A 14,806-nucleotide genomic window follows, 5' to 3' on the forward strand; every position below is an offset into this window, starting at 1 on the left:
CCGCTGCGGGTGCCGGCCGCGGGCGCCGTGCGGCGGGGGGAGCGGGCGCGGGGCTCCCGCGGGCGGGCAGCGCTGCCGGCACCCCCGCCCGCCGCCTTCCAGCTTGTGGGGACAGGCGGGCTTCTTCGCCCTCCTCCCCCTCACTCCTTCTGCTTCCTCCATATGTGGTCCCAAATTACTCCGTGTTTGACTCAGCAGTCGTGCTTATCTCACTCCCGGTTTTCTGGTTATTTAGTTAAGCATCTTTTTTAGTGGCAGTGCCCAGGCGATGCACTCCAGGCAACCATCTCCAGCTGCACCTCAGCTGGCCTCCTCAGTCCTTTCACAGGCTCCGCTTCAGTGCCACTTCATCCTGTGCCTTCGGTAGGTAGATTTCAGGCAGATTTCAGGCGTGCTGTGCATGAGGTGCTTGAGAACAAACTGAAGGAACCAGTTGCAGACAGCTCTGGCCCAGCTGGGGAAATGGTAAGAGAGACCCCAGTGCTTCAGGCAGACTGGCAATTCCCAATACCAAAAGCACGTGACTGATGGTTTTGTAGGGTTCATTACCTTAAAACAGTCACCCTTTGTGACAAACAAATGAAACTTCAGCAAATTAATTTACGCTTCATGTGAACTCATCCATCTAATCCAGGTTGCTTGGCAGCTCTTTACGGACAACTTTGTTTTTTCCTTGGATCACTGGATGACTTTGTTTTCCTGGATCACTTTTTGTTTTTCCTTGTATAGCTGTATTTGATGCATACACAGCCTCTATACATATGCAGATAAATAGACATTGGTATCTGATGCATTGCTTTGGGATGTAGAAAGTTGCAGTGAAAGTGTTCTATCTTGGACTTGATAGGTCAGTGGTATGATTAAAAGCTGGGTCTCTTGTTTATAGGTCTTTGGTGTTTTGAATGTTTTCTGCAGTCATTGATTTCTGTCTATAATTTTTTGGAATTCTAATCACAACGTATGTCACATAATGTAGAAAAGTAACCTTCAGTCTAAAGGAGTTTGTTAGATAGACTGTATTTTTTTTTCCTTTATGAAGTAGCATATTTATGTGCTGAATAGCATGTAACTTGTTTTTTTTTTTTTTTTTGATGCAGAATTCCTGTCTGTTATTTGTCCTTTTTCATTAATGAATTGTATAATTTTCAAAATTGGACATGAAACTTTTAATTCATGTCAGTTTCATAGTACGCTGTAGTAAGTTGGTTGCAGTTAGAGTTCTGTGGATGGATGTTACTTGGTTAGTTTTATGGAAACTTTTTACATTCCTTTGTTGCTTGATGCAATTTTGTATCGCTTTGCTCCAAAATTTTCTAGCTAGTGTAGGGATAATGAGAAATAGAGCCAATTACTTGGCTTTGCACTATTGTACTGCACAGAACTTACAGTTCTAGGTTAAAATCTTAAATTATTGTTGGCTTTTTCTTTTAAGTTCATTAGACATGGCCAATTAAAAAATTTCTGGTATAGTAGAAGAGAGGTTGCAATTACGTGAGTCACTGAATATGTTCAGTTTGACTGTGCTTACCTAATGCTGTTAAGGTTGACTTTTCATTTGCAATCAGATCATTGATGTACCAGGGTTTGTTGCCCCACCAAATGACTTCTCAGTGCCTTTGCTTATTTCCAGCTTAGAGGTTCAGGAATGCAGTTACAATACTATAGAATAAAGCATCACTGATGCTAAGCATTTTCTAAGTGCTACAGCAACACAGTTTGCTTTGTAAGAACAACGTTGTGAGTGTAAACAGGAAACTCATTGATTTGGTTTGGCATGAAAAGTCCGCCTGCTGTTTGGACAGTCCAAATGACTGAGGAGTGTATATAATAATTCTTCTACAGAAGTTAGTGTCTGTATAACTTGGGTATGTCTTACAGAAAGAATTCATTGTAGCTAGAGGTAATGATTTTTCACACTTCCTAGTTCTTCTCTTGCTGTTTGGAGTGGGGTTGTGAGAGTTATAAAAAATTAAAAGGTTGGTCACTTATGTACATTATGGTTTTCAAAACATTGAGTGACTCTACAAAAGTACACAATATTTCTGTCATCCACTTCTTGTGCTGTGGCTAGGGAAAGCCTGGATAATTGCAGTAGTCATTGTGTGGTCTTCCTGTCAGAGGAGAACTAGGAGCTGTGTGAAACAGTAACTGAGGTCCTGATAGAAGGGCAGAGAGGAGCTCTTACCTGACAGGCAGTGAAGGCATTAAGAGACTGGGGTGATGGTTGCTGCATTCTGCCACTGCTCTGTATGGGCACTAGGTGAAAAGTTCCCAAAATTCTTAATTCTGCTCTCACTTCCTCCTATTGGAAATATTCTAGACTGTTTCTCCACTAAATAAAATAATATTCACAAAACCAGAAAACATCATCATGTTTTTTTAGTGTAGATTATTGTTAGCCTCTGACAATGTCACCAGTATTACTCACCAACTTACTACTTCCACGGGAATTCTACCTATTCCTCTCCACCTTTGGTAATAGGGAAACTAAAATTGTTTGGAGTAAAGAAGTTTGAAGTGCAAATCTTCTTCTCCCCAAGATGAAGGTGGACAAAGAAAGAAGTGACAGCACTGGAGATTCAACAGAAGAATTAACTTTTTTTTTTCTCTTTCTTTCCAGATGCACCAAACTTTGTCATCAGAAGCCATTGGATCTGAAAGATGATAACACCGAAATTCACTGTCCCATTACAGTAAATCCATGGCACATGAAGAAAGCTTTTAAAGTTATGAATGAATTAAGAAGGTATGACCTCACTGTATACACCTGCCTGGAGTCCAAAGTTCATTTTTGCTTCCATTTGCCTTTGTTAAATTAATAATAATAGCTTCTTTATTAAGAACACGCAATGTCAGAAGTATAGCTGAGGAGAAGGATTAAATATACAATGAAGTGATAACTGAATGATAGCCGTGTGATGATAGCTGTAATGTATACAGTATGTTTTTGCACTTCATAACTTAGAACTAGTTTTATGAGACTTGAAAAATACTTACGGATTGTACTTAAGGAGTAACAGCTACTAATCCTCTCTTGTATGTAGCTGATCCTGGATAGACAAAAAGTGACTCTGGTTGAGCCTTAGGCTCTTTGTATGCCTGTTGTTGATTTTCTTGTTAGGCTGTGAACCAGAAAAATGTTAAAATTTTCTATTCTGGAGACATAGGTCACAGTATAAACCAACTGACTGCACATTTTCTTAGTTATCATTCGCTTGCCCTCTGGGAGAAATTGATCAAATGTTGAAAGTAACTTTTCTCAGTAGAGTTTTGTAAGACTTTGAGGGATAATACCATCAGTTTCAGTGAAACTGGGAGACTGGTGCTGATGATGTTCTTAGCATCCATATTGATTTATATTTTACATATGAGTAGGTGAAGTGATGTTGAAAACTGTGACAGCTGGTAATTAGAGATCACAACTGAGCTCTGAAAATCAGGACTCACAGCTATCACTGATAGTAATTTAGCACTATAACTTACAGCAACAATGGAGAAATTAAATAAATAAAAACACTTCTTCAGCAGAGACAGTACTGGAGACTGTGAAAATCCTGTAGTTCTTTGTTATTTCCCATATAAAATTAAAAATTGGAGAGGCTTCACAGGATAGGAACACAGCAACTGATACCCTTTTAAAGTATGCCTCTGCCATTGGCCTTTGCTGTTCCATATAGGTAAATCTTTAAAACTGTGTGCTGGGTAGACTGACACTTGTTGCTTCACCTAATTAATGCCCTTGGCTTTCTCCAGTGTCCCAGTAACCAGATGCAGTGTCTCAAGGAGCATAACAGAGCCTGGCTAGAGCCAGTAGCAATGACTTCCTAAGGATGAGCAAGATTTTACATGGAGGAAGTTTCCCAGAATTAATCTTAACAATAATTTTGGAAGTTAGAAACCTTACCTGCATTTTGCTGTGTTTCAAGTAAAAGATTAACAGTCTTCCAGCAGAGTGCATTTTTAAAGCCCATGGATTATTTTCAGAATATACTTTAGTTTCCATGGTTACCTAAATTCAAATTGCTGTAGAAGCAATTTGAGCAATTTTGCCTTGCATGTATAAATACCTAAAGTTTGAACAGGAGCTGTGCCATATAACCTTAACTAGTTGCCATTTAATAAGGTAAAGCAACAATATTTACAATTTAAGCTGAGTACAGCTTTTAAGATGGTAAGTGGTAATTAAATAAAATTATAAACATTTCTAGTTGCATTCATTTGTTTGAAATAATAAACAGAAAATCTTAAAAATGTTTCAGACTTTATTGCTCTAAACAAAGATCTAATATTAATCCAGTAATTTTTTTTTAAATTTAGAAACAACTTTAAAAATGTAATGAATCTCAGTGCTTTTCATTAATGTAGCACAAACAGGTATTTGCCAGAGGTATATTCTCCAGGAAGTGAATAGCTAGTGAAAAAATAATTTGCTTAAGCATCTAAATAGATTTGGTTTTGAATGCTTAAGTCTGTGTGTTTATGTTAAATTTTTGCCTGCTGTTAGGTTGTCTGGCTCTAGTAGCTTGTTAATGAGTTTTTATGTGCCTTCAAATTTTGACAAATGTTAGCAATTTTGTCCTTTGTATTTTTTGTCATTTCATTGCTCAGCATCACCTCAACACTGAGTAGAAAGCTCATTAGAAAAACTAATTAGTTCTTGACATGTGACAAAATTACACTCTGATGCCTATCCTTTCGCTTTATTATAATTTGCTTTTATCAGAAAGGAATTTGATGTTACCTATATTTATCAAAATTCTCATTCTTACAAAAAAGACTTTACCAAAACCTTTTGAAGATGGGGGTAATGAAAACTTTCTCTGTATGAGCCAATGAAGAATAACCTGCAAGCTGGTAAACAGTTGCTCAATTATTCTTAAATGCATACTTGCTTAACAACCTTTTTCTCATTGTCTGTACCATGATGGTGTATCCCCCACAATTCTGTTCATTCACTCTATATAAGCAAATTGGTTCATTAAAACTTCAGAACACAACCTTTTCTAAAATAAATTGATGTGCTCTCATGAAATGAAGGTGCTGAGGAAGCCACAAGATGCTTGCAGCAGAGTACATGATGAAGTTTTTAAGCTTGTTTCTTCAGTAATTTCTTTAGCTTCTCAGCTCTGTAGTAATGCAGAGCATACTCATTCACCTGATGCAGTTCCAGACTAGAGGTGTTACTATGTCTATGTATGTGCAATGTAATTAGTAACCCTAGCTGTGCATTGATGTAATTCTGTTGCTTCTGGCTTCGTTGTTATCTTTAGTATTATCTTAGTTTTTATCTTTCTGTGCAATTAAGTATAAAATGTCTTGTTCCGGTTGTCAGGATAAGTGCGGGTGTCCAATAAAACTATCCATCAGATACCCATCTAATACCCTTTTATGTGTAGCTTTCTGTTTCCATTTTTTTAATAATAAATTTAATGATTGTTTCAAGATCCTCTGAATTGTGTGTTTCATCTGGTACAGTCATTACATTGCACATATTATGTACGATTTGATAAGAACTATACTGCAAGGTCAATTTGTGAGATTTACATACTTGCTATAGGTTTTAAGAGTTGAAAGCAGAAAGATAATGTGAAGTGAGAAAGATAATTGCCAGGATTGCAATATGGCCCCAAAGGTTAGTTGTGGCCACCAAAATTTTTAATGTGTAACCTCCACAAAGCCTCCTTACTTGAGTCTGGACTCATCAAAGTTGGATAATCGCAGAACTGAGAGATCAGAGTTTTCTTTTGGACTGAGGTGAATATTTGAGCTGTTTGGCTGAGAGCTCTAGTTCTGTCCAAGCAAAATGCAACTGCTCACCTGGCTTTGTGAGTTGCAAACTATCTAAAAATCTTTATTAGTATTCAGGAATGGTAAAAATGTATCTTTTTAAAGGTACTGAGAATAAAAATGACTAGATTGGTGTACAGCTCTTGCTCCATCCCTAAGGAATATGTTCTGTTAAGTCATACTTTTCCCTCTTCCCTCTGTTGCTGTGGGTCGAGTTTTGTGGATTCCATACTACCGCCACAGGGACAGTGCTAGCATGAACAGGAAATAAAAGGTGACTGTAACCCTTAGTTAGATGATGTGAAGTTGCAGCCTTTTCACGTTGTGGTGTGTTTTCTTCTTTTTTTCCCCCTCTCCATATTCAATCTAGAAAATTGGATTATAAGGAGTATACGTGTTACGAGTTTAAGTGGAAGAGGTACAGCCAATAGCTGTAAACTGCATAAGGAATACCTGTGTTAGGAATGGTTATAAATGAGATGTTACTTTATTGCAACTGGACAGGGAGGAAATATGTTACAGTCACTAAGGACAAGAATGCAAATGCATGTAATGAAGATACAAAGTCAGTCAAGGTATGAAGTAAACCATAATAAATTCTAAACTGTTCAGACTGGAAAAAAGAATTGCTCTTGTGTGCATGGGCTGAATATGAAAAATGCTTGGAAAACAGTGAATATAGAGAAAACTGAGTAGTGGATTTGTACAATTAAGTAGGCATAAGTTTCCAGTGTAATGTGACACATGCATCTCAGTTGATGTTTGGATTCTTTGTTGTCTGTAAAACCTTGTTTCTTACGTAATTTTTTTTAGTGCTTGTATATATTAAATTCTGTTTTTTCTATCATAGATGTTCAAAGGGGCCCAGACTTCCAGAGAGAATGTTTATAAATTGGGCTGATACAAATTATGGTTATTCAATGCAGAAAACTTCTGTGCAATGAATCACAATTCAGTTGTTTGATTTTTAAACAGTTTTGTGTACCCAAGCTCCATCCATAATCTGATTGAGTAACAGCCATGTGGTTGTGTAACACATTTAAAAACAATGCTTCATCAACATTGTCTGCCTTCCTCTTTTGATGGCATGGGAAAAGAAATTGTGTGTGATATCATATATACTTTTCTGTTGTAGTTCACTTATGTGAAATTGCCTTCTCTGATATTTCTAAATAGTCAAAACTTGCTGTGTGATGTGACGATAGTAGCTGAAGACATGGAAATTGCAGCGCATAGAGTTGTGTTAGCCGCCTGCAGCCCCTACTTCCATGCCATGTTTACAGGTACCAAATGTTTCAATACTTACTATGTTATAATCCAGTCTAACTGTATAAAGAATAAAATTTCATGACTTTTGCTTTTTAGGATCTGATTTGATTTTTACATAAGCCAATAGGAACATTTGGGATTCTTAATGAATTTTTTTTTGCAGTCTAAGGACATACTGTCAACATAGCCTTTGTTAGCATGATGAATGCTTTAAAAAGTCTCCTTAATAAAAAAACAAATTAGATGTTGAGTAAGCCAGCGATAGTCAAGTTGTTATACCCTTTAAGTCTCTAGTAATCTCATTTGTCCAAAGGAAGGTTAAAATAACTTTCATGTGAATTTTGGAGTAAATCATGTCCTTTAACAACTACTGCTCCTACATTCTTCAGTCCATGAATGCTCTAGGATGTTAATAGATATGAAAGCTTTCTGTGGCTTTGGCAGCCTATGCTGGAGTGCATGTTTCAATATTTTTAGGGTAATTCTCCGTGACATATGTACTCTGCATCGTTGCCACTACTTTTCTGTACAGGCTTGATTCAACTTCTGCTCGCTCCATGCTGGCCAGGTTACTGCTTTACTGCTAGAGCAGGAATGCTGAGGGCTTGCAAGGCTAGGGTAGGCTTAGGTCTAGGATAGGAGCCTCCAGCTGAAATTCCTGTGCTGTGGGTTTAATTCCATCATAGTTATAAATCACATTGGCACTGAATTTCACATTATTTCAAAGTAAGAATGCTACTAAATGCATGTTAAAATTAGCTTCTGAGGTTTTGTCTGTTCATCCTCCAATCTTGTGCCAGCTTTGTAGTTAATGTCAACTGTCTGAAATTAAAAGACTTCTCTGTAATCCATTGCTTCTGACCACCAGCTCAGATGGAGGTAGAAATGTGACTCTTGGCCTGCCCATATGCAAACAGATTGGTGTTTTAATAATTTTAATTGTATGCAACAAGATGGGTGAAATTTCAAATACTGTTGTGTTCCAGGGAAGCAGCCGATCATTCTGGATTTTATAGGCAAATATTTTGACATATTCAAGGCCAGAAGTGGAGTAACTTCTACAAGAATGCTTTAAAGTTGCTTAGAAAATTAAATATCTCTTCCTCAAGCAGTTCTTTAATTTTTTCATTTGTGGTTGAGGCAAACATTATGGGTGACTGATAAGTTCTTTCTTCATTTTTACTCCTGTCTATAAAATTAGAGTAAAAAAAGCTGCTTCTACAGTTTCTTTTTATCACCTTGGCAGCAGAGAAATGCAAGCCTCTTATGTTAGTTCTGTATTAAAGACTAACTGTTGTTGACTATCACATTGCAAATACTCTTTGCTCAGTATGTAGCTTTTTATTATGTCTTCTGTGATTAAGACATTTCTGCTTGCCCTGACTGCCCTTTCTGTGAAGAAGTTTATTACCCATTCAGAGTGCCAGTGCAGCAGTGTCTGTAGCTGCTCTGCAGATGGAATTACTGAAATCTTCTATTCCCTTTTAAAATTTTTTACTTGTTTTATGTTTTTAAATGTAGGCGTTCTTTAGCCCCAGTGCTGCAGGAGGTGGGAACACTCACTTGAGTAATGGGTGTCAAGTCTTTAACTAATATATCTGTAGTGAGGTTTGTGTAGTTGGTGAGCCAAATAGGTGGGAGCATAAATAGAATTCAGCTGTGGCTTTAAGGGTTAGCAGCAGATTTTATGCTAGGCTTCTAGGTTGCTTACAGCACAGCCCAGCTGTGGTATTGGTGCATTTCAGCCATTCCCCACACAAAAATTTCCCAAAGTCATTGTGATTGTTCTCTCCATGAAGCCTGGAATCCACGCTTCTTAGGTGGATTTTTATTCTCATCCAGTAATCTGCAAGTTCAAATAAGCACATTGGATCCCTTAATCAGCCACAACCAAAGGGAGAAGTATCTTCTATCCAGAATGAAACAGGAACTGGAAAGACAATGAAAAACTTGCACTCTTATGCTTTAGGGTTACTTTTTGATTAGAAATTAGAAGCTTCTATTTAGACATGTGTTTGCAGGTTGATTCCATCATTCTCTGAGTCATTAAATATTACTGCAGTGCAGGCTGGGATATGGCATTAACTAGGTTCAAACAGAGGCCTGGGTTGTTTTGGTTTTTTTTTTTGGTTTTTTTGTTTTTTTTTCCCTTCATTTGTACGTCCAGTGGTAGCCCTAATAATTATCAGGAAAGAAAAAGTTACTGTCTTTTAAAGTTACAGAACATAGTAAGTTAGTAACAATTATCCAATGAGGAGAGGGGGGAAGAAAGTCCCTGCTATTTAATCTATGTTAATAGGAGTGTTTCTTTTGTCTTACACAGTGGAATTATTTAGAAATATGATTTAAATCTACTTAAATGTTTAGAAGAATTGATTATAAAGCATCAGAGAAGGGACTCTTTAGTGGTTCTAGGGCCTGACTTCAGATAAGGGTGGCTTTAATTTTCTTTTCTACCGTGGCAATTATCCTTAGGGATTTACCTGCTCTCTTCCCTTCCATTCTCCATTTGTAAAATTCTTGGGTAAAAAACCATGTAAGCTTTTTAGGTAGCCCCTTTGTATCTTTGTAGCCCCTTAGTATCTTTAACTCAGCTGGTGCTTTGCGCTGCTGCTTGGGAGGTTGGATCAGCTCAGTGCTTTCGTTTCGTTCATGATATGCTTTCCTGTCACTATGAACTCTGTGGGGACATGGTGGTGCTGCTTCCCAGTCATAAACTGAGTTCTTCAGCAGGTTGAATTCTAGATTGAGATTGCCAGCTGAGTGCATCTCTGATTTGCTCTATATGATCTATCAAACAGATATGGGTTGATCTAGAATTGTGGTAAGATTGCATGTCTGGTTCACATGAAAGTTGGAAGCAAGTATTTTTTGGGGTTATTTTGGCTGGGTGTTTTTTTGTTGTTGTTTGGGTGTTGGGTGTTCTGTTTTTTTTTCTTGTTCAGCGTTTTTTATTTTTATATTCTGGGCTTGGTTTTTAAACAGAGAAGGTGCCTATCCATGACTCTAAAAGCCTTGACACAAAATCTGAAAACAAATCTAATGTGCTTGCAGAATATCAAAATCTGCTCTCCCACACACACAATTTTCCCAGAGGACCACCTCCACAGCAGCTTGCATAATAAATAAGTTGCAGCTTACATGCTCTGAAGATCAATAGGTTTAATCTGTGTCAAACTGGAAGTAGAAACTTGGAATACAGGGCCCTGCAGGGAACATTCTGCAGTCATCCTTCAAAGGTGTAGGGGAATGTTTCAGAAGTGCAGGTGAAAGGAGAAAGTTCTGTGGGAGCTGGATTTTGCTGGTTTTTATGTCTTTTGAACTTCCTGCCACTTAAAGAGTTGATTTGCAGTGCCATTCTTTACCCTTCAGCTCAAAAAAAAGGTATGGTAACATGAATAGTGATAACAGATTTGTCAGTGATGATCCCTTTGTTGAAACCACTGGGTAAAATGCATTGTTTGACACTAACCCTAGAGACAAGAACAATGAAAGAACAAACAATGAAAATGTGTATGAATTCATAAGAAAATATCAGCAATGGTTAGCATGTTCTTGTTCACTTCTCCATCCTGTCTGCTTTTCTTGTTGTATACATTAAATTTATTGTATCACCAATGCCCTTATCTCTAGATGTCTATGCCTAAAGGAAAGAAATTATATCCAAAATAGAAGAATAAGAAACTAATGTATTCAAAGATTGGGATATACTCTTCCAAAGTGAAATTTTATATATCTTCCAACATCACTTTTGTAGTTTGAAAGTCAGTGCAAGAGGGTTTAAAGGTCTGAGATGACCTGATCTGGAAGTCATTAAGAAGGTTATAGTCATTGCTTCAAAATATATACTTGGATAATTATTTCAGCCATAAAGAAAATATTGCACTTTGAGAAACATCATATTTTGGAAAGTGGAAGATATTTTGCAGGCCTTTCTATGAAGATCAGTTGTGGCATATGGCCAACATGTCAGCCTCCACAAAATGAGATCCAAGAAGTTTTCCCTTGCTTACCATTTTATCTTAGTTTGAGCTGTTAAATTGGAGCTGCAAAAGAGGTGAAATCGCTAAGGGAATAATAAGTAGGCAAGCAAAGAAATATGTATGTTAATTCTTCTGTGGGGATATAACTTTTCTTATTTAAATAAATTTACTCCAGACTGTGTTTGATATGCTCCTTCAATTAAGAAGTTAATAAAGCTAGAGTATTTTAATATCTTGCTTTCCCAGCAAACTGTTTTTCTATGCATTTGAAGTGTCATATTTAGGTTCTGATAACAATATTTTCCTGATACTGTACACTGGAAAAAATAGGTCACCTGCACTAAAAGTATTAACCCAGGTAGCATTTGCATGATGACAACAAAATCTTCCTTCCTCACTGGAGGAAGGAAGGAAAGAAAGAAATTAAATTATTGGTCTTGAAGTTTTTCTACTATCACAAGTGTTCATACACAAAATTTCTGCTGCTGTTAAACTTCTATATTTGGGCTGTGTTTCTGTCTTATTTACTTGACTAATAAACTGTGTTTGTAGGTGAGATGAGTGAAAGCCGAGCAAAAAAAGTTCGAATAAAGGAAGTTGATGGCTGGACTCTAAGGATGCTCATTGATTATATTTACACTGCTGAAATTCAAGTTACAGAAGAAAATGTGCAGGTAAGAGTGAGAATATTTTCTGCAACAAATGAGATGCAATGTGCAGAGTAATTTATTTTGTCAACTGTTGAACTATTTGGTTCAACTCCAACATGGGAAATCTTATCTGTAAACTGGAATTTTTTCAGACCTTGTGCTTACATAGGAAGTAGTCATGCTGTTTAAATTCTGGGTCAAATTCAAAGACAATTCAAGTAAATGAAGAATTAGTTGACTTTAGTGGTCTTTGCAACCAAACCTTATGTAATGCAATAAAGTAGATGGTCTACTTTGCCTAAAGTTAATGCTGTCAGCCACCTCTGTATCAACTCTTCTCTAATATTTAAGTGAAATTTACATAAGCAAAGTAGATTTATTCCTTAATGTGAAACCATTTTGTCCAGTTAAGCTGTCCTGTTTATCTTTTTTCCTGTTAGCTTGCACAATACAGTACTTTTTCCTGCTCAATCTCTGTAACTTGCCAGTGACCAGCTGTGCAGAAATGTTTAGCTGCCATTTCTTTTTTTTAATTAAATCAACTGATATCTATCATGAAGGTTTTGTCCATCCCACACAGAGCTAATAAGTTTTTCCTATTGGCTGTACCTTAAGATGAAGCTTCAATTAGAATAAACCAAATACTAGCTTAGAAAACATAGCCTCCTGCATTTAATATTTTCTAAATGGAGGTGGACTTAAGACAGAGTAGATTTTCCTTCCAGTATATTTTGAGATTTTTTCTAGAGGTTTGATAAATTTAAAACTACTTGCATAAGGGGTGATACATTTAATTCTCATGTTCTCCCTGTACTGCTATGCTCTGCTTTTTATTCTTACCCAATGCCAAATAACTGGGTATTAGCAGTTATTTTGCTGCTTTAGCAGGGTGCAAAACCATGTTGCTGTATTTGTCATTGAAAACTTCTGTTGCAATTATGTATTCTGAAATTAATTGCTTTTACTGGACATTAGGCTGAAATTAATAGGATTTTGTTGGCTGCAGAATCCAATGGGGACACTGCTTGTTTTAGCCATGCTTGAGTGAATACTTCCTGAAATGAGAAATGCTGCCAACAAAATATCCTGCTACTAAGACTTCCATATCTTAGGTCACATCATAAGTTATTTAATTCTGCAAGACTAATTTCTTGTCTTTCTTAATGACTTGTTTCTTAAGAATCTTCCTTTTTAAGGAATTGTTCTGGTCTGATGATGAATGTGCGTAGTGAAAAGAAAAAAGACTGAAATTCGGTTGTATTTTACCAATGTGGTGGTTGCCCAAATCTCTGTATCGCTGTGAAGACCTTGAGCAAATCTAGAGCTCTCAGACATTCCCTAACAGACCTCTTGCTGCTTGATCATTCTGGCTTTTCATCCTTAAAGTAGAATATTCTGTCTTGCTGACAGAACTTGATGGCCCTAATCTTGCACAATTGATGCATAACATTGGAGTGGACTTAACAGGCAGTGCTGCTGTATTTTGGCTATAGGTGCTGCCTAGGAGGAGGCATTATCACCTATCCTTGGCAATGTTGACTCTTCCATGTTAGTAAGGAAAGCATTACATTTCTTCCTCATACAGGAGTCTTTGAAGGCCAGAAATCCACGGGTTTAACGCTCCTGAGTCTGATAGGGCTTTAATTTTGATGGCTACAGGTTATCTGTCTAAAGATGGATAGATATCTGATGATGCTGGGGGTGTTAGTATAAACAATATGGCTTGGTCAGTGATATCACAAGTTTGTGGTTACTTGAGTACTGAGAAGAAGGTTGGGCTTCTAAGTTGGGTTTTGATTTTTTTTCTGGTATTAGTTGCACTTTAATGTTGATGGTGAATATACTTGTAATATGACTGTATTGAATGCAAACTTACTCTTTGTCACTTTCATCTTTTTTGCATTATTATTACTAGATATGTAGAGTTTATTTGCATTACAGCAGAAATAAACACTGTGGATAAAAATAAATATGCTGATGCAAATTCTTTTCCTTATGCTTGAAAGCTAAGATGGGAAAATTGTTACTGTGACTTTCTGGAAACCTAGAAACCTAGTGCAGCTTGTCAGGCTTTAGTTAAAAATGTGTTCTGTCCATAAGTGTGTTGCATGCTATTGAGATTAATTCTAGCTCTCAATTTCTTGTCTATATGACCTAGAAGATATTGTGAAATTTTGGTAGTTAGGAATTTATCTTGTAGGAATACAGAAGCATGAAAATCTAAGATGCCATTTTATGTTTGGATTAATGTGTTGAACTGGAGCATCATCTTCTAGTTAGGTGCTTGTGATTCTTATTCTGATACCCTTGGTGGTATTTCAAGTGTATCATTCCATCTTTTCAGGTTATACATAGTAAGAATAGGTATTGAATTAATTTCTAATACGTGATACAATGTTTGAAGAGGGTGTGCAAGCTTCATGTTTAAGTAATGTAGAATTGCTAAGTAGTTCTTGGTATTAAAATAGCTGCATTGTATATTTATGAAAACTAATTATAAAGGAATACATAATCGTGGCCCAGCTCATTGGCCTTTCTCAAGGGGCAGGTTAACTCTGAGCTTCTTTCCTTAGAATCTTACTTGATCCAGATATGGACAGGAGAATGCTTCCTGACTGTGCCTTTGCACTTTGTTGGTGAGAGCTGTCCATTTTTTTTTCCCCAGTGTCCTGTTCTAACTTATGTATGTTTTCGGGCAGGTGTGGAAGTAGAAAAATTAGGTGTAAGTCTGTGATTGAGGAGAAAACCACATTCATTTAGCCCATAAACTATCAATATGGGAGGCCCTCATCACTGGATGTTATCGCTACATTAGTTAAATACAAAAGAACATTTGTTCTTTTCTTCAGTTCTTGGTTCAATAGGTTCCCCCCAGCCTGCAACAATAAGACAGCTGGTATATGAATGTGTACATTCTTTTAGTGTTTTTCCTTCATTTAGAACAAGTTATTTTATAATTCATCTCTAGTGGCACTAACTTTGCATAATGCCATACCAGTGTTTCTGCTGTATTTACTTATTAAGTCACATTTTTCTGCATTCTTAACTCTTTGCTTTTCCCTTTTTTTTAAGGAATGAAACTAAATGTCAGACTTAGTGCAGTATCTCATTCTTCAT

At 36.8% G+C, this 14,806-nt stretch overlaps 1 protein-coding gene across 3 annotated transcripts in view; it reads left to right on the top strand.

The window, feature by feature from the left end:
* Positions 1-2,616: 2,616 nt before the first annotated feature.
* Positions 2,617-14,806, top strand: part of KLHL2 (kelch like family member 2) — a 51,041-nt gene continuing 38,851 nt past the window's right edge. For 2 of the 3 annotated variants that reach the window (XM_039700038.1, XM_039700040.1), the window contains exons 1-3: positions 2,621-2,746; positions 6,964-7,070; positions 11,592-11,713. In XM_039700038.1, coding sequence (XP_039555972.1) covers positions 2,709-2,746; positions 6,964-7,070; positions 11,592-11,713 — 267 coding nt within the window. In that variant the 5' untranslated portion in view covers positions 2,621-2,708. Of the gene's footprint in view, positions 2,747-6,963; positions 7,071-11,591; positions 11,714-14,806 lie in introns of all 3 variants that reach the window. The other variant, XM_039700039.1, reaches the window with a different exon arrangement.

The sequence above is a fragment of the Passer montanus genome, unplaced genomic scaffold (genome assembly GCF_014805655.1).
Source record: "Passer montanus isolate IOZ18808 unplaced genomic scaffold, ASM1480565v1 scaffold14, whole genome shotgun sequence".
NCBI classification, from domain to species: Eukaryota; Metazoa; Chordata; class Aves; order Passeriformes; family Passeridae; genus Passer; species Passer montanus.